The sequence below is a fragment of the Erythrolamprus reginae genome, chromosome 13 (assembly GCF_031021105.1).
Source record: "Erythrolamprus reginae isolate rEryReg1 chromosome 13, rEryReg1.hap1, whole genome shotgun sequence".
NCBI classification, from domain to species: Eukaryota; Metazoa; Chordata; class Lepidosauria; order Squamata; family Dipsadidae; genus Erythrolamprus; species Erythrolamprus reginae.
In genome coordinates this window covers 14,600,407-14,624,063 of record NC_091962.1, presented here as the reverse complement: position 1 = coordinate 14,624,063, position 23,657 = coordinate 14,600,407, and the positions used below count along the sequence as shown (strand labels likewise).

The following is a 23,657-nucleotide window of genomic DNA, read 5'->3' as shown; positions in this document are numbered from 1 at the left end:
GCAAAAATGCCTTCTCCCATCAAATGGTACCATGGATGATACACAAAATTGTATTTTGATAGGTACGGTACTTTTTTTTAAAAAACTGCTTGGGGGCAGTGGGGACAAAATATGAAGACTTAAAAAAACCCGATTTTCATTTGAACGGCAATACCAGAATACCTCCGGAACCGCCTTCTACCGCACGAATCCCAGCGGCCGATAAGGTCCCACAGAGTTGGCCTTCTCTGGGTCCCGTCGACCAAACAATGTTGTTTGGCGGGCCCCAGGGGAAGAGCCTTTTCTGTGGCGGCCCCGGCCCTCTGGAATCAACTTCCCCCAGAACAGCCCCCACCCTCCTTGTCTTTCACAAGTTACTCAAGACCCACCTATATCGCCAGGCATGGGGGAACTAAGACATCTCCCCCAGGCTTTCTTATATTTTATGTTTGGTATGTATGCGTTGTATGGTTTTTAACAGTTGGGGTTTTTTATATAATTTTTATTATTAGATTTGTTCCATTGTATACTGTTTTTATTACTGTTGTGAGCCGCCCCGAGTCTTTGGAGAGGGGCGGCATACAAATCAAATAAATTATTATTATTATTATTATTAATAATAATAATAATAATAATAATAATAATAATAATAATACAAGCCCTTTGGATGGGTGGCCACGGGGAGATAACAATGTGAAAAATAGTCACAAAATATTGCACTTGTAATTTCAGTCACTAAGCGAACTGTTGTAAGTCGAGGAAGGTCTCCTAAAGACCATGGATTATTGAAAACCTCCAATCCACCCGTCTTCCTCATATAAACATAGAAGATTGACGGCAGAAAAAGACCTCCTGGTCCATCTAGTCTGCCCTTATACTATTTCCTGTATTTTACCTTTATTTATTGAACTGTATTTATTTAAATTCAGTTCCTGTGGATTTACCAACCACGTCTGCTGGAAGTTTGTTCCCAGCATCTACTACTCTTCCTCAAGAAAGAAAACACGGCCGTCGAATGAGAAGAACTGATGAAAGTTTTTTTGTACTGGGGTTTTAATCGTTGTGTACTGTTTTATTTACGTACGCCGCCCATAGTTCGTCAGGAATCGGGCGGCCTGTACATCCAATAAAATTAAAATTAAAAATAAAGAAATGAGAAAGACGAGAAGGCGTAGAGAATGTAACTGCATGTATTGAGGAGGACAGACAACATTACAAACGAGCAAAGCAATCCGTAAATAAGATTTAAAAACATTGAGGACCGCAGATATGTTTGTGTTTGGTTTTTTTTTTAAACAGAGGCTACGATTTGCAAGCTGCTGTTTTAATTGTGTACAGAGTGATAATAATTGCAAAACTTCTGCCCGGCAATTCTGTGGAAAGGATGATCATGAAGTCTTCAAATCACAGGTACTGTATTAGTAACAATTCTCTCTTTATTTGATGTTAAATTCATTCCCTTCTCCTTCCCCTTTTCCCCTGGAATATATCTCTGCTTTTCTATTATTATGCTGGGGGGAAAAAGGTTTTCAATTGTTTCTTATTTTCCAGAAAAGCTTTTTCCGACCTTAATGTCAGACCTTTTGAAAAGAAAAAATGTGCAGATTTCAGGGATTTTAATCTGTGGTAGAAGATTTAGGAGGATATGGGGCTAAATTTTAATTGGACAGCATTTCAAGTGGACTGACATTGTTTAGTTTTTCCTCCCGGATCAAAAGGCACAAAACTTTTCCCCAAAAAAGGTGTAAAGCATTTGCTCTTTTGCTACAAAGAGGGATTTAATTTTCATTCCTGTGAATGTACAGCTTGTAGCAAAGACAGCCTTAAATCTCTTATTATTTCTCTATTTTTTTAAAAAAAAAATATCCTTAAAACTAATTCTTAAAACAAACATCCTTTTGAAGGATAGAAATAAAAGATCCTGAGCCTGAAAGGGTGAGATTAGAAATTTGTAAGGGACCTTAAAGATCATCTACTCCAGCCCACAGCTCGGCTACTTAAGACGCAGCCTGGAACAATTTCTTTAGTTTATATCTTGGTCCAAGAGCTCAAAGGTGGGGGGAGTTTAGGCAAAGAGAGGTGGAACGGGGCCAAAGTCCAGGGAGCTGTGGTATCTGGATTCGAATCCAGGCCTTTGTTCTTCCATTACGTTCACCCTATCATATTCCCTGAGTGATGGCTGGCACTTTCTGCTTAACTGAATAACAGAGTTGGAAGGGACCTTGGAGGTCCTCTAGTCCAACCTTATATCCCTTCGTCCAACCTCTTAAAAACCTACCTTTCTATACATGATTTACCTACATGTGATTTATCTTTCGTAAAAATGGAAAGATACTGATGGAAGCCACCAAAATGAATTACCACTTCCTGTTTCCTGGTGCACAACGCTTCTGTATACTGTTTTTAGAGCTGAATTTAGCAGTAGCTTTTTAAATATTTTTAGCAGGCGAGCGGTACGGTGGGCTCAAGAATTACGATATCAGCCAGAGCCTTTGAGTAAAATAAGAACTGTCACTCGTCAAGAGTTGAGAACCCCCCCCAAGAGTAAAATCCATGGAAAGTCCACAGTGGAAAAACCAGACACGCAAACACACAAAGCAGTTTTTAGCAAGTGGTCATATTTGGTGCAGCATAGCTTGGTGAAAACATACTTCCCGGGTGAGATGCTTTGGTGCTTGACTGGAATAAAAACTTGTGTCAAAATGGACATTTGCTAGCATTGAACCATTTTTGTAGCCGAGGGATCCAACTTGCTATGGGATGCAATTAAATAAGATTCCATTTCCCCCCCCTCTCCTGCCAAGTCTTTTAAGTTGAGATTTTTTTTTACATTGTCAATGCAAAAAATTGATTTTGGAGCCCAGCTGTTGAACCCTTAAGCCGATTCCTTTGCCACAAATTTTTACAAACTCCCCTTGACCCTCAATGAGGTTTCTTCGAGGCTTCACCGAAAGGCATCACTGACCAGGATATTTGTGGCAATGAAAATAAATAATAATTGTGCAGTTGCGTAGCAATCATGCAACATGAAAGGGTTAAAAAGACAGGATAAGACCTCATGCCCGGAATATATTTCTCGCAAAACCTGGAAATATTTTGTCTTTCAAAGCTGGAAGCAAACCGAGTCGGTGGAGACGGAGGGGTCACCAGGAAGCCAAACGAGACTCTCGTTACTTAGAGGGGCTTCCTTAAATTTCATTTCCAGACCTGAATCAACACATCCATCGCTTTATCTCCCCAGGGAAAAAAACCCCCACATTTATTTTCCTGGCGCTTACGGGCCCTCCTACCGCCACCAAATCCACTCCTCTGGAAATGACTTGTGTCTACGGTTGGACAGCCTGGTGACCTGGGGGAAGGAATAACGTACGTGCGAAGCTGCCAGATGGAGACCTGTGTCTCTCTCCTGGAATTTGGGGGTCCTCGGTACGTCCGAGAACATCGTTAGGAGCGGCTCGATGTATCCAAAGCCAATTTTTTTTTTTAAAAAAAAGACAGCGATGGAGAAATGATTTCTTTTGGCAGTGTGATGGGATCCACTCCTCGCTACAGATCTGGTCTATAGCAAGAGGATCGTTATGGTGAGGAGCGCGGTGCCCGAAATCATGAGAACCAGCTCCGGAATCACTCCGCTATTCAACACGACCTCAAACCCTGTAATTTCCTCCTTGTAGCCTTTTTCTCTAGCGGTGCACTTGAAGACGCCTTCGTCCATCGGCGCGTGCGGTCCGAAGCGAAGCGTGCAGGATTGGTCCTCCATGGCGCAGGGGTAGACCTTGTTGCCTCTCACCCAGCTGTAGCTGGCGTGGTGGGACCTCAGCGGGCAGGGCAGGTAGATGTAAGCCGTGCGATCGACACTGACTTTCTTGACGGCATCCTGAGCCAATTTGGCTGCCGGGTCCAGCATTTAAGGAGAGAGAAAGAGTAAGAGAGAGGGGGGGAGAAAGAGAGAGAGAGGGAGAGAGAAAGAGTCAGGCAGAAAGAGAGGGAGAGAGCAAGAAACAGAGAGAGGGAAAGAGAAAAAGTATGGCAGAAAGAGAGAGAGAAAGAAACAGAGAGAGGGAGAGAGAAAGAGTAAGGTAGAAAGAGAGAGAGAGCAAGAAACAGAGAGAGAGAGGGAGAGACAAAGAGTAAGGCAGAAAGAGAGAGAGAGAGAAAGAAACAGAGATAGGGAGAGAGAAAAAGTAAGGCAGAAAGTGAGTGAGAGAGAAAGAAATGGAGAGAGGGAGAGAGAAAGAGTAAGGCAAAAAGTGAGGGAGAGAGCAAGAAACAGAGGGGGGAGAGAGAGAGTAAGGCGGGGAGAGGGGGAGGGGGAGAGAGAGAGGGAGGGAGGGAAAGAGAGAAAGAGAGAGGGAGAGAGAGAAAGAGAGAGGGAGCAAGGGAGAGGGAGAGAGAGAAAGAAAGAAAGAAAGAAAGAGACTCAACACATTGAAAAGAAGTAGTTTTTCAGCTTCCTGACCAGGTGGTTGAGTTGAAAAGCTTGCCTAGATGGGTTGGAAAGTTGGCCATGACCCAGCTCAACCATTCTCCATTGTACTTCCAGAAATTTTAAGGGGAAGGATACAGGAAGGGAAGACCCAAAACCCAGACGTGGCTTGGGAAGGTTTTGCATACCTTCCGGGTGAGGAAAAGGGATATAAAACACAACTTTAATCAAGCCAACGTCCTCCCTTGTTCTCCATTTCCTGCCCTTTGAGATCAACCTCTTGTGATCGATCATGACAAGACAGAGGGAGCCTCCCTAAGGCCGTATCCCCCCTTCCACCAAGTTCCTGCAAGGGAAGAGAGATACCTTCCACTGTTTTGCACGCCTGAGTTGTGCTGGATGAATCCAGGCTCTGAATCAACCTGCTGAAGGACAAAATGGGAACATCTCAAGAACTTTGGCTGCATCAGGTCAAAGCAACCCCCATGTTCTGTACTTCCTCTCTCCCTAATCAACGATCCCATACTCGGTATTAATTACTGTACTTTTGGTGTATAAGATGCACCTTTTTCCTCCCTAAAAGAAGCTGATAATTTGGGTGTGTCTTATACTCTGGATGTAGCTTTTTTTCCCTCCAGCCCTAACTAGCTACTAACCATCTTCCCAGCTCTTACCTTGCAGGCTCTGTCATTGTTTCTCTCTGCAAAGAATGTTTTCCAAGCCCTAAATCTTTGCAGGTTTTTTTCATTGCTCTAACTTGCTCTGAGTAAGTTTCTTTCCAGCCCTGACCAGGTGCTAACGATGTTCCCAGCTCTTACCAGCTTGCAAGTCCTTTCATTGTTAGTCTCTGCAAAGAACATTTTCCAAGCCCTAAGTCTTTGCAGAGGTTTTTTTCATTGCTCTAACTTGCTCTGAGTAAGTTTCTTTCCAGCCCTGACAAGGTCATAACAATGTTCCCAATGTTTCTTACCGGCTTGCAAGCTCTTTCATTGTTACCTTCTCAGAATAAAGGTTGTTTTTTAAGTCCTTAACTAGGGAATAAAATAATGTCCTGAAGCTGACCAGCTTGCAAGTCCTTTCATTGTTAGTCTCTGCAAGTCTCTGCATTTTCCAAACCCTAAGTTTTGCTGAGTTTTTTTTCATTGCTCTAACTTGCTCCAAATGTTTTTTTTCAGTCCTAACCAGGTGCTAATAATGTCCCCAGCTGTTCCCCGCTTGCAAGCTTTTTCACTGTTACTCTCTATGAATAATGTTTTCCAAGCCTTAAGTCTTTCCAGTGTTTTTCCATTGCTCTACTTGTTCCAAATGTTTCTTTCCAGCCTTAACCAGGTGCTAATAATATTCCCAGCTCTTACTGGCTTGCAAGCTCTTTCACTGTTACTCTCTCCAAATAAGGTTTTTTTAAAAGCCCTAACCAGGGGATAAAATAATGTGCTGAAACTGAACAGACTAAGGACGCTAGCCAGATGAATACCTGATAAACAGATTCTTTTCCCCATTTTCCTCCCCCAAAATTAAGGTGTGTCTTATACTCCGAAAATATGGTTTAACCAATCTGGTAACTCCTTCAGTTGCACAAACGTGTCAGAATCTCATGCACACAACGTTCTTCCTCTCCCTTTTTTTCTATCTCTTGGCTTTCTGACCCACCTGTTGGTGTGGTTTTCGTGGGAGACGGCAGAACAACTCATTCCAGCTGCATCCCACCCACAGTAAGGGTCCTGAGCCAAGAGGCAGTTCCAGCAATTTCCATGATATTGGCTGCAGTCGTGCAAGGGTAGGCGCGTGACTTCAAACGCAGTGCTCACGTAGAGATAGCCCTACCAGAGAGGAAAAAGTGCAGGGGAGAAGACAGAAGCTTGGTGAAGGAGGCTGTGGAGATCTTCTCTGGTCCTAGACACCAATTCCCTCTGCACGTTGGCCCAGGATATCCACAGGGGCCTGGTTCATTGTCTTCAGAACCAGACATGAGGTGGACAAGGCTCACTCACAACAGAAGGAAGTCCACCAACAGATCTGGAAAATGTATAGTCGACTCTATGGATCCTTTGATGTGCCTAGCTATGTAATTTCACCTTATTTCAGGAGGTGGAAGTCAAATACCAACTGATTGGCCACACAACCAAATAAGCTGGGAGATATTACCTCCCATGGTGCCTGCTCAACTCCCAGGATTTGCCTCCAAAGGTTGCACACTACCAACAGGTCTATTCTTTGTCTTACCGTGGTGGCGTCCAGGATCATCTGAGTGATGGGTGCTTCAGTCTTGAAGGGGCTTAACTCAGCGATTATCACTGTCTGTTCTTCGCTTCGGAGGACTTTATGGATTTTCCCTTTGGCTGTCACCACAAACAAACAAACAAACCCAGAACTCTGGTTAGGTAGAAGAAGACTGCAACGGTTGTTGCCTTAACAAGAGACATGGGACATTGCAGGGTCCATCCATCCAGGGGGTGAGAATGGCTTGTGCTTAAGGACGGGGAAGGAGCAGGGCTTAATTCAAGACTGGATGCACAAATGGATCAAGAACCTCAACAAATTCCTTCCAAGTCTAGCCCCTTTCCTCTCGCTAGAGTTGAGGACTTTTGAACAGGGGTTCCAAAACTTGGCAACTTTAAGACTGGCTGGAGAATTCTGGGTGTAATAATAATAATAATCATAATCATAATAATAATCATAATAATAACAACAACAACAACAACAACAACAGAGTTGTTAATTCTGTTGTTGTTATTATTACTGTTGTTGTTATCATTATCATTATTAATGGTTGCAGGATCTGGGCATGTCTAGTTTAATGAAAAGAAGGACCAGGGGAGACAGGATAGCAGTGTTCTAATATCTTCCAGTCTCAACAGAAGGCTGGACTAGAAGATCTCCACAATCCCTCTCAACTCTGTTATTCTGTTCTGCTAAGGTTTTGTGGGGGCCCCACTTTCTGACATAGCAAACTCACAAGTTCCAAGAAAGAGGACGTCATGGGAGACATTGTTGGCATCTCGGGTTTTGTCCACCACCACCTGAGTGTAGGTATCATTCGTCTGCAGGACATACAGAGGTTGCCCCTCATCTGGATAGACCACGGCCTCTAACTCTGGGTGGTCCTTAATGAAGGCCAGGACTTTGGTCATTGAAGCGCTGGACTCTGGTGGAATGCACTGCGGTTGGAGAAGGAAAGAGGTGTGAGACGCTCGTATGGAGAATTAACATCTCAAATTTTAACCCGGATTCTCTCCGATAATGCAGAAAAGTCGCTTCTTTCAGTTATTCTCTCAAGGTAAGAGCGACTAGAACAGCCAAAACTAAATTAATTAATTAATCGGGCAATTGGACGCCTAGAATCCTGTTTGGAAATGAGAAAGATCGAATCACCGAAGAAGCAGCACCTCCGAAATCTTACCGAGCCTGGTCTGGGGTGAGGGATGGGGCTCTGAGGATTCTTGAATCTGGGCGTTTCAAAATAGGAGCTGATTCGATTCATCGAGTACGAACAGACCGCAGAGGAGCCCCTTGGGAGAAATAAAGGAGAAATTTAAAAAATGTAAAAATATTGGGTGGTGAGTCCCAAGTCACAATTTGGGATGGTGCGCCTAAGGAACACTGCCTGGAGATTTCAGGACCACGGACACTGCCCATATAGGCACACAACTTAGGGATTCCAGGACTATGGACAGCTCCCAAGTGGGCTCGCCAACTGGGAATTTCAGGACCATGGACACTACCCCCACGTAGAGACACAGGTTGAGAATTTTGGGACCATAGACAGCCCCCAAGTGGGCCCACCACCTGGGAATTTCAGGACAATGGACAGTCCCCCCAAAAGGGGGACAGCCTGGTGATTTCAGGACAATGTACACTGTCCATGTAGGCACGCAACCTGGGAATTTCAGGACCGTGGACAGCCCCCAAGAGGGCCCACCCCCTGCGAATTTCAGGACCATGGGCAGTGCCCATGTAGGCACACGGCCTGTGAATTTCAGGACCATGGACAGCTCCCAAATGGCCCGGCCCGGCTGTGAATTTCAGGACTGTGGACACCCCTCCAAGTGGCCCGCTACCTGGGAATTTCAGGACCACGGACAGCCCCCCTCCACATGGGAAACACAACCTGGGAATTTCAGGACGACGGAGAGCGCCCCCACATAGTGTAGTTGCTTCAACAAGGAATGGATTTAAAGACTACTATTTGGGCTGAACTTAAACTACTTCCGAACTTAATTTGTTCTGTGACCAGGTTCTTTAGTAGAAAGGTTTGTAAGAAGAAGCAATTTTTCCCATAGGAATCAATGTAAAAGCAAATAATGCATGCGATTGAGGAAACCGCATCTCCTCCCAGGAGATTCCTAGAGGGGCCCCAAGGAGGCTTCTTCTCGCCTTTTCTGGCCCTGTTTCCTCCCAGGAGATTCCTAGAGGCCCTACGGAGGCTTCTCCCCACCTTTTCTGGCCCTGTTTCCTCCCAGGAGATTCCGAGAGAGGCCTCACAGAGGTTTCTCCTTGACTTTTCCAGTTACAGTTTCAGAGGCTTGGGTTTGTAAATGGAAAATGTTTCTTGAGAAGAGGCAAAAAAAGTCTTGAACACCCAGTTGTTATCTAGAAAAGTTCATAAGTAGAGTCGTTCTTAGGTAGAGGGACCACTGTATTTGCTCCTTAGGGTCCATATTAAATCTCCAGATTAAAGCACCATCTCAAGTTCACAAGACCTTATTCATTTGATGCCTTCTCAACAGCGACAGGATTCCAGATCCAAACTTCCCGTTGACCTGTAAGCCATATCTCGCCACTCACCATGGGCTGGAGAAGACCCCATACAATGTTGTCTCTCTGAAAACGAAGGTGTCCTCTAGGCGGTGGAAAAGTAGGGGTTCGTGGGGGCGTCCACACACCAGTCTCGCTTTGAGAAAGGTGCTCCAGAAGTCTCCCGAGGCTGGTCTCTCTCCCTGATCCATCTGGACACCCCGCAAGAAACAAAGACACACCCTGAATTTCAAATCTTGGGATTTTCATTGGGAATATCCCTGTCAAGCCGCTGCAGATGTTGGTGATAAATCAATAGCTTGTCACACTGTAGAAGACCTGATGATTGTGGGAACTTGGGAGGGGGGATTTCAGGAGGGAACAGATGCAGCCACAAAGCATTATTTTGGTTCAAGGTCATCCTATGCCCACCCAACTGGGCGGAAGCGAAGGAAGGACAGGCCATGCTGGCACAATCTGAATTTTCTAGATTTAAAATCAAACCTAATTGAATTGTCATTCATATTGCCTATATTTTAATTACCGTATTTTTCAGAGTATAAGACACACCTTTTTCTTCCCTAAAAGAGGTTGAAAATTCAGGTGCATCTTATACTCAGAATGTAGCTTTTCTCGAAGCTTTTTTTCCTCCCAGCCTTAACTAGGTGCTAACGATCTTCCCAGCTCTTTCCATGCAGGTTCTTTCATTGTTACTCTCTGTGAAGGATGTTTTCCAAGGTCTAAGTCTTTGCAGGGTTTTTTTTCATTACTCTAACTTGCTCCAAGTAAGCTTCTTTCCAGTCCTAACCAGGTGCTAATGATGTTCCCAGCTCTTATTGCTTGCAAGCTCTTTCATTATTACTCTCTGCTAAGAATGTATTCTAAGCGCTGTCTTTGCAGTTGTTTTCCATTGCTTTAACTTGCTCCAAATGTTTCTTTTCAGTCCTAACCAGGTGCTAATAATGTGCCCAGCTGTTACCCGTTTGCAAGCTTTTTCACTGTTACTCTCTGTGAATAATGTTTTCCAAGCCTTAAGTCTTTCCACTTTTTTTCCATTGCTCTACTTGTTCCAAATGTTTCCTTCCAGCCCTAACCAGGTTCTAACAATGTTCCTAGCCCTTACTGGCTTGCAAGCTCTTTCATTGTTACTCTCTCCAAATAAGGTTTTTTTTAAAGCCCTAACCAGAGTATAAAATAATGTGCTGAAACTGACCAGACTAAGGACGCTGGCCAGATGAATACCTGGTAAGCAGATTCTTTTCCCTATTTTCCTCCCCAAAAACTATGGTGCGTCTTATACTCCGAAAAATTTAACCACTCTTTCTTCTAACTACACACACATATATATTATTAAACATATTCAATTATATCAATATACAGTATATCCTTTTAATGAATTTCGCCCAGAGTCATTGAGGTGAGATGGGGCACTGCAGGAATTTGAACGATTGATCGATCAACCGATCAAAATGTCATTTCTATACATCGCCTTTGCCGAACCTTTTGCGCCCTCGATATAAAGAATTTTAAAAACGCTTCCTTTTTTTCATACCTTGCACACCCGTCCAAGCCAAACTTTGTACTGGTCCTCATCCAGGCCAGCTGACCGGTTGACCTCGTTGTAGAAGAAGAAAATTTCATCTTTCCTTCGGTCTTTATGCGGGAAGAAGGCAGCCCCTTCGAACTCAGCATCTGGGACAGGAAATTCAGGGTGAAAAAACCCCCAATCAACCCCCCCCCTCAATGACCCCATCCTGCAGCCTGCAAGCTTTGCTATTAAAACTTCTCACGGTTTTTGGAAAGAGTTTTTGCCTTTATATTCAATGCAGGTGGTCCTTGACTTATGGCCACCAATTGAACCCAAAGTTTTCTACTGCTCAATGAAATATCTTTTTTAAAAAATTCATTTTTTCTCATTTTATGACCGTGCAACAACAACAACAACAGAGTTGGAAGGGACCTTGGAGGTCTTCTAGTCCAACCCCCTGCTTAGGCAAGAAACCCTACACTACTTCAGACAGAGGGTTATCCAACATCTGCTTAAAAACTTCCAGTGTTGGAGCCTTCACAACTTCTGGAGGCAACTTCTGTTCCACTGGTCAACCGTTCTGACTGTCAGGAAATTTCTCCTTAGTTCTAAGTTGCTTCTCTCCTTGTTTAGTTTCCACCCATTGCTTCTTTTTCTACCTTCAGGTGCTTTGGAAAATAGGTTGACTCCCTCTTCTTTGGGGCAACCCCTGAGATATTGGAAGGCTGCTATCATGTCTCCCCTGGTCCTTCTTTTAATTAAACTAGACATAAACCCAGTTCCTGCAACCGTTCTTCATGTTTTAGCCTCCAGTCCCCTAATCATCTTTGTTGCTCTTCTCTGCACTTTTTCTAGAGTCTCAACATCCTTTTTGCATCGTGGTGACCAAAACTGAATGCAGTATTCCAAGTGTGGCCTTACCAAGGCCTTATAAAGTGGTATTAACACCTCACGTGATCTTGATTCTATCCCTCTATTGATGCAGCCTAGAACTGTGTTGGCTTTTTTGGCAGCTGCTGCACAGGGTTGGCTCCTATTTCAATGGTCGTCCACTAGGCCTCCATGATGTGAGCCAGTTGCCAAGTATTCAAATGTTGTGACCATGGGGATGCTACAAAACCTGATAACTTGTTTACTGTAACTTTTTGCTGTATCCTAAGATTTTTATTAATATTGATTGTTTCTTCATTGCTTATTTGACTCCTATGACAAATGTTGTACCTCTTGATTCTTTACAAATATCTCTTTTTCTTTTATGTACACTGAGAGCATCTGCACCAAAGACAAATTCCTTGTGTGTCCAATCACACTTGGCCAATAAAGAATTATATTCTGTTCTATTCTATTCTGTATTCTGTATTCTATATTCTATATTCTATATTCTATATTCTATAATATTCTATAATATTCTATAATATTCTATAATATTCTATTCTACTCTACTTTACTCTACTTTATTCTATTATATATTTTATTTTATGTACACTGAGAGCATCTGCACCACAGACAAATCCCTTGGGTATCCAATCACACTTGGCCAATAAAGAATTATATTCTGTTCTATTCTGTATTCTGTATTCTGTATTCTATATTCTATATTCTATATTCTATAATATTCTATAATATTCTATAATATTCTATTCTACTCTACTTTACTCTACTTTATTCTATTATATATTTTATTTTATGTACACTGAGAGCATCTGCACCACAGACAAATCCCTTGGGTATCCAATCACACTTGGCCAATAAAGAATTATATTCTGTTCTATTCTGTATTCTGTATTCTGTATTCTGTATGCTATATTCTATATTCTATATTCTATATTCTATATTCTATATTCTATAATATTCTATAATATTCTATAATATTCTATAATATTCTATAATATTCTATAATATTCTATTCTACTCTACTTTACTCTACTTTATTCTATTATATATTTTATTTTATGTACACTGAGAGCATCTGCACCACAGACAAATCCCTTGGGTATCCAATCACACTTGGCCAATAAAAGAATTCTATTCTGATTGTAAACGTGTCGTAAGTGACGTTTTTTCAGCACTGCTGTAATTTTGAACGTTAATGAAACGGACCATTGTAAGTGGAGGACCCCCTGCATTTCATTTCCAGGGAAAGGGGGAAAGGAACAAGGAACTTTTCTTACTGCCAAGCCAACTGTCTCTTGTCTTGACGCCTTTTCTCCGTCCGTAACTCCTCTGCAAGGAACTTTTATTCCCAGATAACGCCGAGTACAGGCTGTCTTCTGAAATAGGGAGAAAAGCCAGAGATGAAATCTGGTGTTTTTAAAAATATATATATATATATGCGTGCGATTCTGAGCCTGCTATTAGGGCAGGAAATAGAATAACAGAGTTGGAAAAGACCAAGAATGACTTAGAACGGAATCTGTGTCCAGGAATCTCCCCTTGATTAGTTTCCATCCATTATTCCTTGTCTGGACTTTGGGTCCTTTGGAAAATAGTTTGTCCCCCTTCCTCGTCTCTGTGGCACCCCTCAAATATTGGAAAGACATTAAAAAGAAAGGAATTTTGGCTGCTTACCGATGGCGATTGTGACGGAGTTTTGCAAGGGGGAGGAAGAGACGATGCTCTCCCCCAGCATGGTGAACATTTGACCCTGGTTGCTTTTTTGCAGTGTCGCGTTGTCCTAAAAGAACGAGAGATCAGCCTGCCCGTAAAAGCTGAGAGTGATGCCCTGTCGGTCCCCCAGTTGGCCAAAGCCCCTCCTGTAGGGTTGCCCAACCCCTTACCAAAATCCAGCACTTGGGAGAACCCGCGTTCGTGCCACAGACCAGGGTTTTATTCTCTATCCTTTCGATGGTCTGGATGAAGTTGTCGCAGTTGCCCTACAAAGAGCAGAATGGGGAAAATCAAACCTCTCCAACTCAACGCAACGCAACGTAACTCCAATAAATCTCAATCCATCCTTATGCATCCCATCCCATCCTATCCCATCTCATCTTATCTAACCCAACCCAACCCAACCCAACCCAACTCCACCCTATGTATCCCTTCCATCGCACCTCATCCAACCCAATCCATCCAACCCATCCCTTCCTATATCCCATCCCATCTTATTGCACCTCATCCAGCCCACTGCATCCACCCCACCCCAACCTACCCTAATCCATCCCAATGCAATGCAGCGCAAACCAACCCCAATAAAACTCAATCCAACCCTATACATCCCATCCTATCCTATCCCATCTCATCTTATCCAACCCAACCCAACTCAACTCAATAAAAACCCATCCCACCCTATGCATCCCTTCCCATCTCATCCAACCCATCCTTCCCATGCCAAACCAACCTTATTCATCCCATCCAATCTTACTGCACCTCATCCAAACCACTGCATCCACCCCACCACAACCTACCTTAACCCATCCCAATGCAATGCAAACCAAGCCCAATAAAACTCAATCCAACCCTATGCATGCTATCCCATCTCATCTTATCCAAGCCAAGCTAACCCAACCCATCCCAACTCAATAAAACCCATCCCAACCCTAGGTATCCCATCCCATTCCATCCAGTCCAACCCATCCCATCACAACCCACCCCACAGCCTTATGCATTCCATCCCATCTTATCCCACCTCATCCAACCCACCCCACCCCAACCTACCCTAACCCATCCCAACTCAACCCCAATAAAACTCAATCCAACATTGAGAAGATGGAGAAAATGTCCTCCTCTTTCCAACCTGAGCTGCCACCTCACCTTTTCTGCTCTCTTACAATCTTTCTCAGCCTTCTCTTCTACGCGGACTGGCACCTGGGCATCCGAAAGAGAGAAAGACACATACCTTGAGCATTGTGAATTGTTTATTGTGGTCGTTAAGCAAACTGTGTTTTATTATTTATTTGTTTGTTGTTTGTTTGTTTTTTTATTCTTAGGAAATGTACAGTAAATATAGACAAAAATATTCTCAATTAACGTAAAAAGATATACAACTCCATATGTACTTCTGACGAAAATTAGGATGTAAATTATCCCAGATATGTGTTTTTCTTTTAAGTTTGTGTTTTTTTATATATGCATTTTGCTTTAAACATTTTTCTTTTTAAAAGAAAACCATGGCTAAATGAAACCGCAGATCGCTACTACCAGTTTGTCTGAACCCTTCTGAACTGGTTGAATACCATGATTGCAACTTCGAGCTGTTGTTAAAAAACAAAATGGCCCTAAGTATCTGCCGGGGGTTTGGATGGAGGGATGGGAGGGCTCACCTCGGTGGGTGTGATTTCCGAACCCGCAAACGTCAGAATCCACACGATACCCCGCCCGCCGACAATCAGCTGAGAGGACCCAGCCTCATGGAACATGGCCATCAGCCTTTCCTTCTGATTGAACGTCCTCGTGACGGCATCTGGGGGGATGGAAGAAAATTAACAATCTTGTTAAAGACAACCACATGGATTTGGGACCTGGTGCCAAGAACTCCACCCGTGGTTCAAATACATCTCTATCTCTTATGTCTCTATCTCTCTATATCGCTCTATCTATCTATCTATCTATCTATCTATCTATCTATCTATCTATCTATCTACCTACCTATCTACATCTATCTATCTATCTATCTATCTATCTATCTATCTAATCTCTCTATCTATCTATCTATCTATCTATCTATCTACCTCTATCTTATCTCTATTTCTTTCTTTCTCTCTTTCTATCTCTCTCCATCTCTCTCCATCTCTCTCTATCTACATCTATCTCTTATCTATCTCTCTATTTCTATCTACCTACCTTCCTACCTACTTATCTATCTCTATCTCTCTTATCTTTCTCTATTTCTCTCTCTCTCTTTCTCTCTATCTACATCCATCTCTCTTATCTATCTCTTTGTTTCTATTATCTATCTGTCTGTCTGTCTTTATCTCTCTCTCTCTCTCTATCTCTAACTATCACTATCTCTCTCTTATCTCTCTATTTCTAATCCTTCTCTATCTCTCTATTTCTACTCGACTGGTGATGAAATACAAAATCCAGCATAGTGATCTCATTTCCTGTGTTGTATTGACGTAATAAAATAAATAATAATAATAATAAAGCACCCAACTGGTGATGAAATACAAAATCCAGCATAGTGATCTCATTTCCTGTGTTGTATTGACGTAATAAAATAAATAATAATAATAAAGCACCCAACTGGTGATGAAATACAAAATTCAGCATAGTGAACTCGTTTGCTGTGTTTTATTGATGATGATGATGATAATAATGATAATAATGATAATAATGATAATAATGATAATAATGATAATACTGATAATACTGATAATAATGATAATAATGATAATAATGATAATAATGATAATAATAATAGTAATATTGACCTCACCCAAATCCTAAGAGGTCAGTAAGGGGCATGCATAAGGCCACCAGCCTGCCTACCGTCCCCTGTCCTAATGCTTATTAGTACCCATCTCATGTCTATAAACAGCGTGAGATCTACCAATACGTACTTGACAAACAAATATGAAATATTCATCGTGGGAAGGATGCTACGAGCATTCGGGAAGCTGCAAATCCAAATCCATTACGCACATTAGATGTTGCTCATATGGAGACGCTTCCCCTGCCAGGCCCTGGCAAATTGCAAAAAACAATCCCCCCCCCTCTCCAATCCGCCACAACAAGGGACCACACCTTGTTGTTTGCGCCCTTCACATGTTTAACCCCCCCCCCCCCCGGTCGCTTTGGGTTTGCAGAGCTGAGTCACCGGGAGGGGAAATTGCTTCCCTCCCCAGCCCAGAATACAACACACACACACACACCCCAGCTCAATCTCTCTCTCCCCTCCCAATTTTCCGTGGTGCTCCGTATCCTTGTTTTTTATCTGCATTGCAGAGGGGGTTCCAAGTGGGTTTGACCTTCCCCCATGTCAACAGCTGCTCTGCAAAATGCTGCAATTCGGCCCCTCCTTGCATTGGGAGGAAGGGGTGGGTGGGGAGAGGACCAAAATTAATTTTAAAAAAGTTAAAATCAGGTGCCCTCTCATCTCTTGCCCATCTCCTGGGGAAGAAAAGACCCTGCCTCTCATTTTTGCAATGGAGGATTTGTGGAATCTGGAAGGGTTTCCAAGGGGGAGATTTTATTTCTTTCCAAAAACCCGATAGCATTTTGGTGGCTCTCGATGTTCCAGGTTTTGACGTGCCGTGCACGTAATTTGCAAGTGGATTGGGACCATGGATTCTTGGCCCTTCTATTAAAATTGAGTGTGCATGATTGCGTAGCTCATTATTTTTATGATAAATGTATTTTAAATTAGATTTGTATTTGCGTTGTATTGCCATTAATGTTGTGAGCCTCCCCGAGTCTTTGGAGAGGGGTGGCATACAAATCTAATAAATCTATCCATAAATCTATAAAATATATATTTTTAACAGGCAAGAATTGCCTACACACCAAGATGGAAAGACCCACAGACACCAGCTGAAAAGGAGATAATTAAAAAAATATATGTTTTTTATGGTTTTTGGGGGGGTTTCGATCTCAAATTTAATTAATTGGATTACGAGGTTTCATATTGTTTTATTATCTGTTGTAAACCCGCCCCGAGTCCTTGGAGAAGGCAGCATAAAAAGTCCAATTAATAAATAAATACGACTGGGCAGAAATGGACCAAATGAACCATGGAATTAAATGACCAAAAGGATTCTACCTGGACAAAATGGTATCAATGGATACACAAAAAATAAATGCAAAACAGCAGAGGAAGAAAAGAATATTAAGAACATTAAGAGAATATTTAAAATGAGTGTGTATATAATATATAAACATATTGATACTGATATTGATAAGAATGTAAATATATGGATGTTGAACCACTTGCAAATATTAAGATGTAAATATTTTTTTTAAATCAATTAAAAATATGTGCAATAAAATATATATATTTCCTCCCTCCCTCCGGGAAGAATCCAGTAGATCCCCTGCAGGCTGCACACTTTGATCCGACGGTCGCGGAATAGAATATCCTAATGTTATTTTAAAATATTTTTAAAAATCAATTAAAATATGTGCAATATACGGTATATTTCATCCCCTCCTCTCGAGTCCTTTTAACAAGAGAAAATCGACCCAATGTGGAGCTTTTTGCTGCTGAAAGAGAGCCTCCAATCGGAGAGGCAGTCTACCTTTCCATCTAGGGAGGCTCAGTCCTTACCGAGCCTCCGAGAAGAATCCAGTGGATCCCTAAAGGCTGCACGGTTGCAGTCTGGTTTGATCCGACGGTCGCGGAATCGACTATCCGAAGGAAGCGCTAAAATTTTAATATCTTTCCTCCTCCTAATGGAATTGTTGGCGTCAGACAGACTGAGAAAGGGGAGGGTTAGTTGCTTGCTTCTTTAAAGTAGTCCAAACCATTATTATTTAAATTGTTGGGGTTTTTTAATGTAATTTTATTATTAGATTTGTTCCATTGCTATACTGTTTTTATTGTTGTTGTGAGCTGCCCCGAGTCTTCGGAGAGGGGCGGCATACAAATCTAATAAATTATTACTATTATTATTATATTAATTATTATTATTATATTAATTATTATTATTATTATTATTATTATTATTATTATTATTTTGGTTTGAACTGGCCTTGGAAAAACATCCGTTTTGTAAAAAAAAAAAATCGGGACGTTAAGCCTCCATGGATCAGCGCAGTCTATCTTAATGCCCAGCCCACCCCTCCAGAATTCCAGAGAAAGACTTTGAATCCTTCACCCTGGTTTTTTTTGCAAGAATTCTTCACCCAATTTAGGGACCCGGGCCAACTTTAATTTGAATTTTACTGAATTTCTTGCCAATGGGTTGGAGAAGTTTTTGAAACAGGGCAACTGTTCAGCGTCCATTCTGCGGCTGGAGAAAGGAGATGGAATATTATTTATTTCTGCCCCCTACAAAAAAAGCATCCCTGGGGCTCAATTTGGAAGGCCCGGGCGCTTTGCCACGCTGTGCATTGCAAAGTTACCGCGGGAGCCAAAATACGAATCCTCTGCAAAAGAACACGAGCCAACTGTTTAATCTCTCCTGCAGGAATAACCTCTCGTAAAAAACGATGCCCCTAAAAGGAAGCCATCGCAGTTTCTCTCTGCAGCAAAATTTGCTTTCCTTCCTGCCTAATAACGTTGCATTATTTCTTCCTAAATCCAGGAACGAAGCAATCTTAGAAGAGAAAAATAAAAAATCCTGATGGCAGGAAGAAAAAACACGAAACAGGAAAATATACACCCCGATAAAATTTACGTTAAGAAGATAAATAAATAAGTATAGGTAGCTTTAGTTTTGCTTTGCAGTTGTTTTCACGATGTTGATTTGTTTGTTATTTTTACTTTCTTAAACATTTTGAAGTAGGTAAGAAATAGAAAAATAGAAACATAGAAGTCTGATGGCAGAAAAAGACCTCCTGGTCCATCTAGTCTGCCCTTATACTATTTTCTGTATTCTACCTTAGGATGGATATATGTTTATCCCAGGCATGTTTAAATTCAGTTACTGTGGATTGACCTACCACGTCTGCTGGAAGTTTGTTCCAAGGATCTACTGCTCTTTCAGTCAAATCATATTTTCTCATGTTGCTTTTGATCTTTCCCCCAACTAACTTCAGATTGTGTCCCCTTGTTCTTGGGTTCACTTTCCTATTAAAAACACTTCCCTCCTGGACTTTATTTAACCCTTTAACATATTTAAATGTTTCGATCACGTCCCCCCTTTTCCTTCTGTCCTCCAGACTAGACAGATTGAGTTCATGAAGTCTTTCCTGATGAGTTTCACGCTTAAGACCTTCCACCATTCTTGTAGCCCGTTTTTGGACCTGTTCAATTTTGTCAATATCTTTTTGTAGGTGAGGTCTCCAGAATTGAACACAGTATTCCAAACGTGGTCTCACCAGCACTCTATACTGTATAGCGGGATCATAATCTCCCTCTTCCTGCTTGTTATAGCTCTATCTATGCAGCCAAGCATCCTACTTGCTTTCCCTACCGCCTGACTGCACTGTTCCCCCATTTTGAGACTGTATAAAATCTAGACTTTACAATTTGGGTGGGGGGTCAATATACCTGATTTATTTCTCAGATGCTATTTGGGGCGTTGACACCTGCATGATAAATCATTGAAGTATATATGAAATTATTTTGTTAATGGGGAAAAAAAGCATGTGTTAATTTATATCCTCGAGACAAATTATAGTCTAGTGTGTAAATATAATATAAATATAGTGACTTTAATGCTAATATAATGCTAATGTCTGCCTATACTACTCATTTATTTAATTTTCTTTGATTTTCTTCTGTTGTGTTTTCTTTTCAAAAGTGGAAAATGAATAAAACTATTTAAAACGAAGAAAACACAAAACAGAAAAAAAGAAAAAGTAAAGAAGAGTTAAAGAAAAGAATTGGAAAGAGAAGAAGAAGAGAAAGAAAAAAAATGAAAAAAAGGAAATTGTACATATACCTGTATACAACAGGGTTCCTAGTTTTTAGCCACAACAACCCTGCCAGGTAGGCTCAGGCCCAAATAATTAATTCAAGGCGTTTTTTAAATGAAGGGGGGAGCTGCATTTCCAAATAAAATCCATTAAACTCGAGAATATGGAGCAAGTGGCCAGGAGTCTTTTTTTCCTAAAACATTTGTGACTCAGCAAAGAAGAATTGGCCTAAAACCAGACACAGCCTTGCTGAGAATTTTAAATAGCTTTTTTTTTTTGCGTTTTGTAGAAAGTAGAAGGTTTGAGGCAGAGATTATAGGGGGGGAAAACCAACAATTTTGCAACAGGGTTAGATTGATCTGGCGGGTTGTGTTCTGCTTTGGTTTAATTTGATATATTCATTGATAATTGGATTTATTCAGTTTTCGCTTCTTTGGAGAAGAGAGGTTGAAGACAGAAGGATTTGCTCCAGGGGAGCGGGGCTTTTTCAAAAGCTTGGCATATAGAAATTCAGTCTAGGCCTGCCCCCCTCTGCAGTCTGAAAGCAGATGCAAAATAATAATAATAATAATAATAATAATAATAATAATAATAATAATAATAATTTGCAGGTCTCATCTCTTTTGGGAAGGACTGGAGAGGTAGATAGCAATGGCAAATCCAGATTGACTTTGCAAACAACCTCTCAGAAGGGAACAGGTGACCAATAGGAATCCTATTATTATTATTATTATTATTATTATTATTATTATTATTATTATTATTAGGAGGAAGAGGAAGAAGAGGAAGGATGAGGAAGAAGAAGAAGAGGAGGAAAGTTTACCTTTGGAAATAAGGAAAAAGCTCATTTTAGCAACTAGAATAATTATAATAAGGGGAAAAAACCCATTTTTTTTCCAATCAGCATTAGAGAAATTATAAGAAAAAACTATCCTTTTGGAGTCCACATAACCCTAATAGGAAAGGAGGCTCTCCTTTTGGAATAATAATAATAATAATAATAATAATAATAATAATAATAATGCCTCATCTTTAGGAATTACAGTGATAAAAATGATAGAAGAAAGCCTTAGGCATCAAAATGATAATGGTAATTATAATGATAACCATAATAACAACCAATCATTGACATTTGTGGCACATTTTTTAAATGTTCAGTTGACTGAGTTTCATGTTTAATGAATAAAAGAGATAATGATAATGATGGTGGTGGTGATAATAATAATAATAATAATAATAATAATAATAAAAATAAAAATAATAATGCACATGGTACCATGTCCAATGATTTCACAAAACACATCAAGAAATTGGACCTTCCTGCAATCACACCAGAGGAACAGAAAAACCCTACGCTACTTGGAACATCATATATTTGAAGAAGATGCTTGGTTGATAACTGGGACACTGGCAGCAACCCATATCCACCGTTAGCATCAGTCAGAGGTATACGTGACATTTTAAAAAATGTTCAGTTGGCTGAGTTTCCTGTTTAATGCAGATAGTGAAGAAAATAATAATAATGATGATGATGATGATAATGATGATGATGATGATGATAATAATAATAATAATAATAATAAGAAGAAGAAGAAGAAGAAGAAGAAGAAGAGGAAGAGATGGAGAAGGAGGAAGAAGGAGAGGGAGAAGGGGAAGAGGAAGAAGAAGAGAAAGAGGAAGAGATGGAGGAGGAGAAAGAAGAAGGTGAAGGAGAAGAGGAAGAAGAAGAAGAGATGGAGGAGGAAGAAAGAAGGAGAAGGTTAAGGAGAAGAGGAAGAAGAAGACAAAGAGGAAGAGATGGAGGAGGAAGAAAGAAGGAGAAAAAGGAGAAAGGGAAGAGGAAGAGATAGAGGAAGAAGAAAGAGAAGGTATGGAGGAGGAAGATGAAGGAGAGGGAGAAGAGGAAGAGGAAGAAGAAGGGGAAGAGGAAGAGATGGAGGAGGAGAAAGAAGAAGGTGAAGGAGAAGAGGAAGAGGAAGAAGAGAAAGAGGAAGAGATGGAGGAGGAGAAAGAAGAAGGTGAAGGAGAAGAGGAAGAGGAAGAAGAAGAGGAGGAGGAGAAAGAGGAAGAGGTGGAGGAGGAAGAAAGAAGGAAAAAAAGAAGAAGGGGAAGAGGAAGAGATGGAGGAGGAGAAAAAAGAAGGAGAAGGTATGGAGGAGGAAGATGAAGGAGAGGGAGAAGAGGAAGAGGAAGAAGAAGAGAAAGAGGAAGTAATGGAGGAGAGAGAAAGAAGGAAAAGAAGGAGAAGGGGAAGAGGAAGAGATGGAGGAGGAGAAAGAAGAAGGAAAATGTGAAGGAGGAGGAGGAGAAGCCTTTAGAAACTGCAATCATAAAAATTACAGGAAAAAGCTCAAAATAATAATAATAATTCTAGAGGGGGGGGGAGCTTACCTTTTAAAAATTATAATGACTGTCTCATTACAGTCCTAAAAATGCCACCCAAGTGAGACTCATCACCAGAAATCCCACTCACCTTTGGGGACCAGCCTCAGCCGGGGGACCTTCTGAGCGGTGCCAAGGCAAAAGAATGCGAAGAGGCAGAAAAGGGGGAGATTGCACCCCATTTTGGGGAGCAGGGGGGGGCCTGAGTCCCTGCAAAAGGAGGGGGGGGTTTCAGAAGGGCTGGGAGTCCAATTCCATGCAATCCCGATTTCCCTGGCAGGAGGATCCGACCCTGCCTGCAGCCAACGCCGCTCTGCGTCTCCCTCCCTCCCCTGTTTTCTAATTTATAGTCCAATTAAATTTTCAAAAAAAAGAAAGAAAGGAAGAAAGAGGGGGGGGGGGAGAAAAGAAAGAAAGAGAGGAGGATCCATCGAGTGCTGTCTCCCTCCAGCGGCCGGCGGAGAAGAGAGGAAGAGCAGAAAGAAGAAAAACAACAGGAGGATGAAAAAGAGATTTACAGGCAGCGGGGGGGGGGGGATGGCGGGGGAGGAAAAGGGGGGAGGGAATCCCTGCAAGGAGAAATAATGACATAGGAAAGGAAGGGGGAGGTTTTAGTTAGGCAGCCCCTGCAGTGGAATTAGAAGGAGAGAGGGACATTTGGGGGGGAAAATGTAGGTTTTTCTAGTATTAGTATTATTTTGGGGGGGAGCTGGGGAATGAGTTGTAAGAGGGATTGTGTTGGGCACAAACACCGGTTGGGAATTTGAAAGATGGGCAGGTTTTCAGAGAGGGAATCAACCTTCCTTCCATTCTTCCTTCCATTCTTCCTTCCTCCCTTCCTTCCATTCTTCCTTCCTTCCATTCTTCCTTCCTTCCTTCCATTCTTCCTTCCTTCCATTCTTCCTTCCTTCCTCCCTTCCTTCCATTCTTCCTTCCTTCCTTCCATTCTTCCTTCCTTCCTCCCTTCCTTCCATTCTTCCTTCCTTCCATTCTTCCTTCCTTCCTTTCTTCCATTCTTCCTTCCTTCCATACATTCTTCCTTCCTTCCTTCCATTCTTCCTTCCATTCTTCCTTCCTCCCTTCCTTCCATTCTTCCTTCCTTCCTTCCATTCTTCCTTCCTTCCATTCTTCCTTCCTTCCTCCCTTCCTTCC

The 23,657-nt window shown here is 41.7% G+C and overlaps 1 protein-coding gene across 2 annotated transcripts; it reads right to left on the bottom strand.

Annotated features, from left to right (window-relative positions):
* Window positions 1-1,151: 1,151 nt before the first annotated feature.
* Window positions 1,152-22,823, bottom strand: LOC139175562 (semaphorin-7A-like). Of its 2 annotated transcripts, none has more exons than XM_070766720.1 (14): window positions 22,597-22,823; window positions 14,927-15,066; window positions 14,418-14,471; window positions 13,445-13,540; window positions 13,236-13,341; window positions 12,839-12,937; window positions 10,692-10,831; window positions 9,191-9,351; window positions 7,806-7,914; window positions 7,362-7,563; window positions 6,629-6,744; window positions 6,056-6,225; window positions 4,772-4,830; window positions 1,152-3,870 (listed from the first exon to the last, which is right to left on the bottom strand). In XM_070766720.1, exons 1-14 carry the CDS (start codon window positions 22,685-22,687, stop codon window positions 3,539-3,541), a joined length of 1,875 nt encoding a protein of 624 aa, XP_070622821.1. In that variant the 5' UTR covers window positions 22,688-22,823; the 3' UTR covers window positions 1,152-3,538. The 2 variants fall into 2 exon arrangements, with proteins under 2 accessions (XP_070622821.1, XP_070622822.1); XM_070766721.1 differs by having other exon boundaries at window positions 4,772-4,827.
* Window positions 22,824-23,657: the final 834 nt, after the last annotated feature.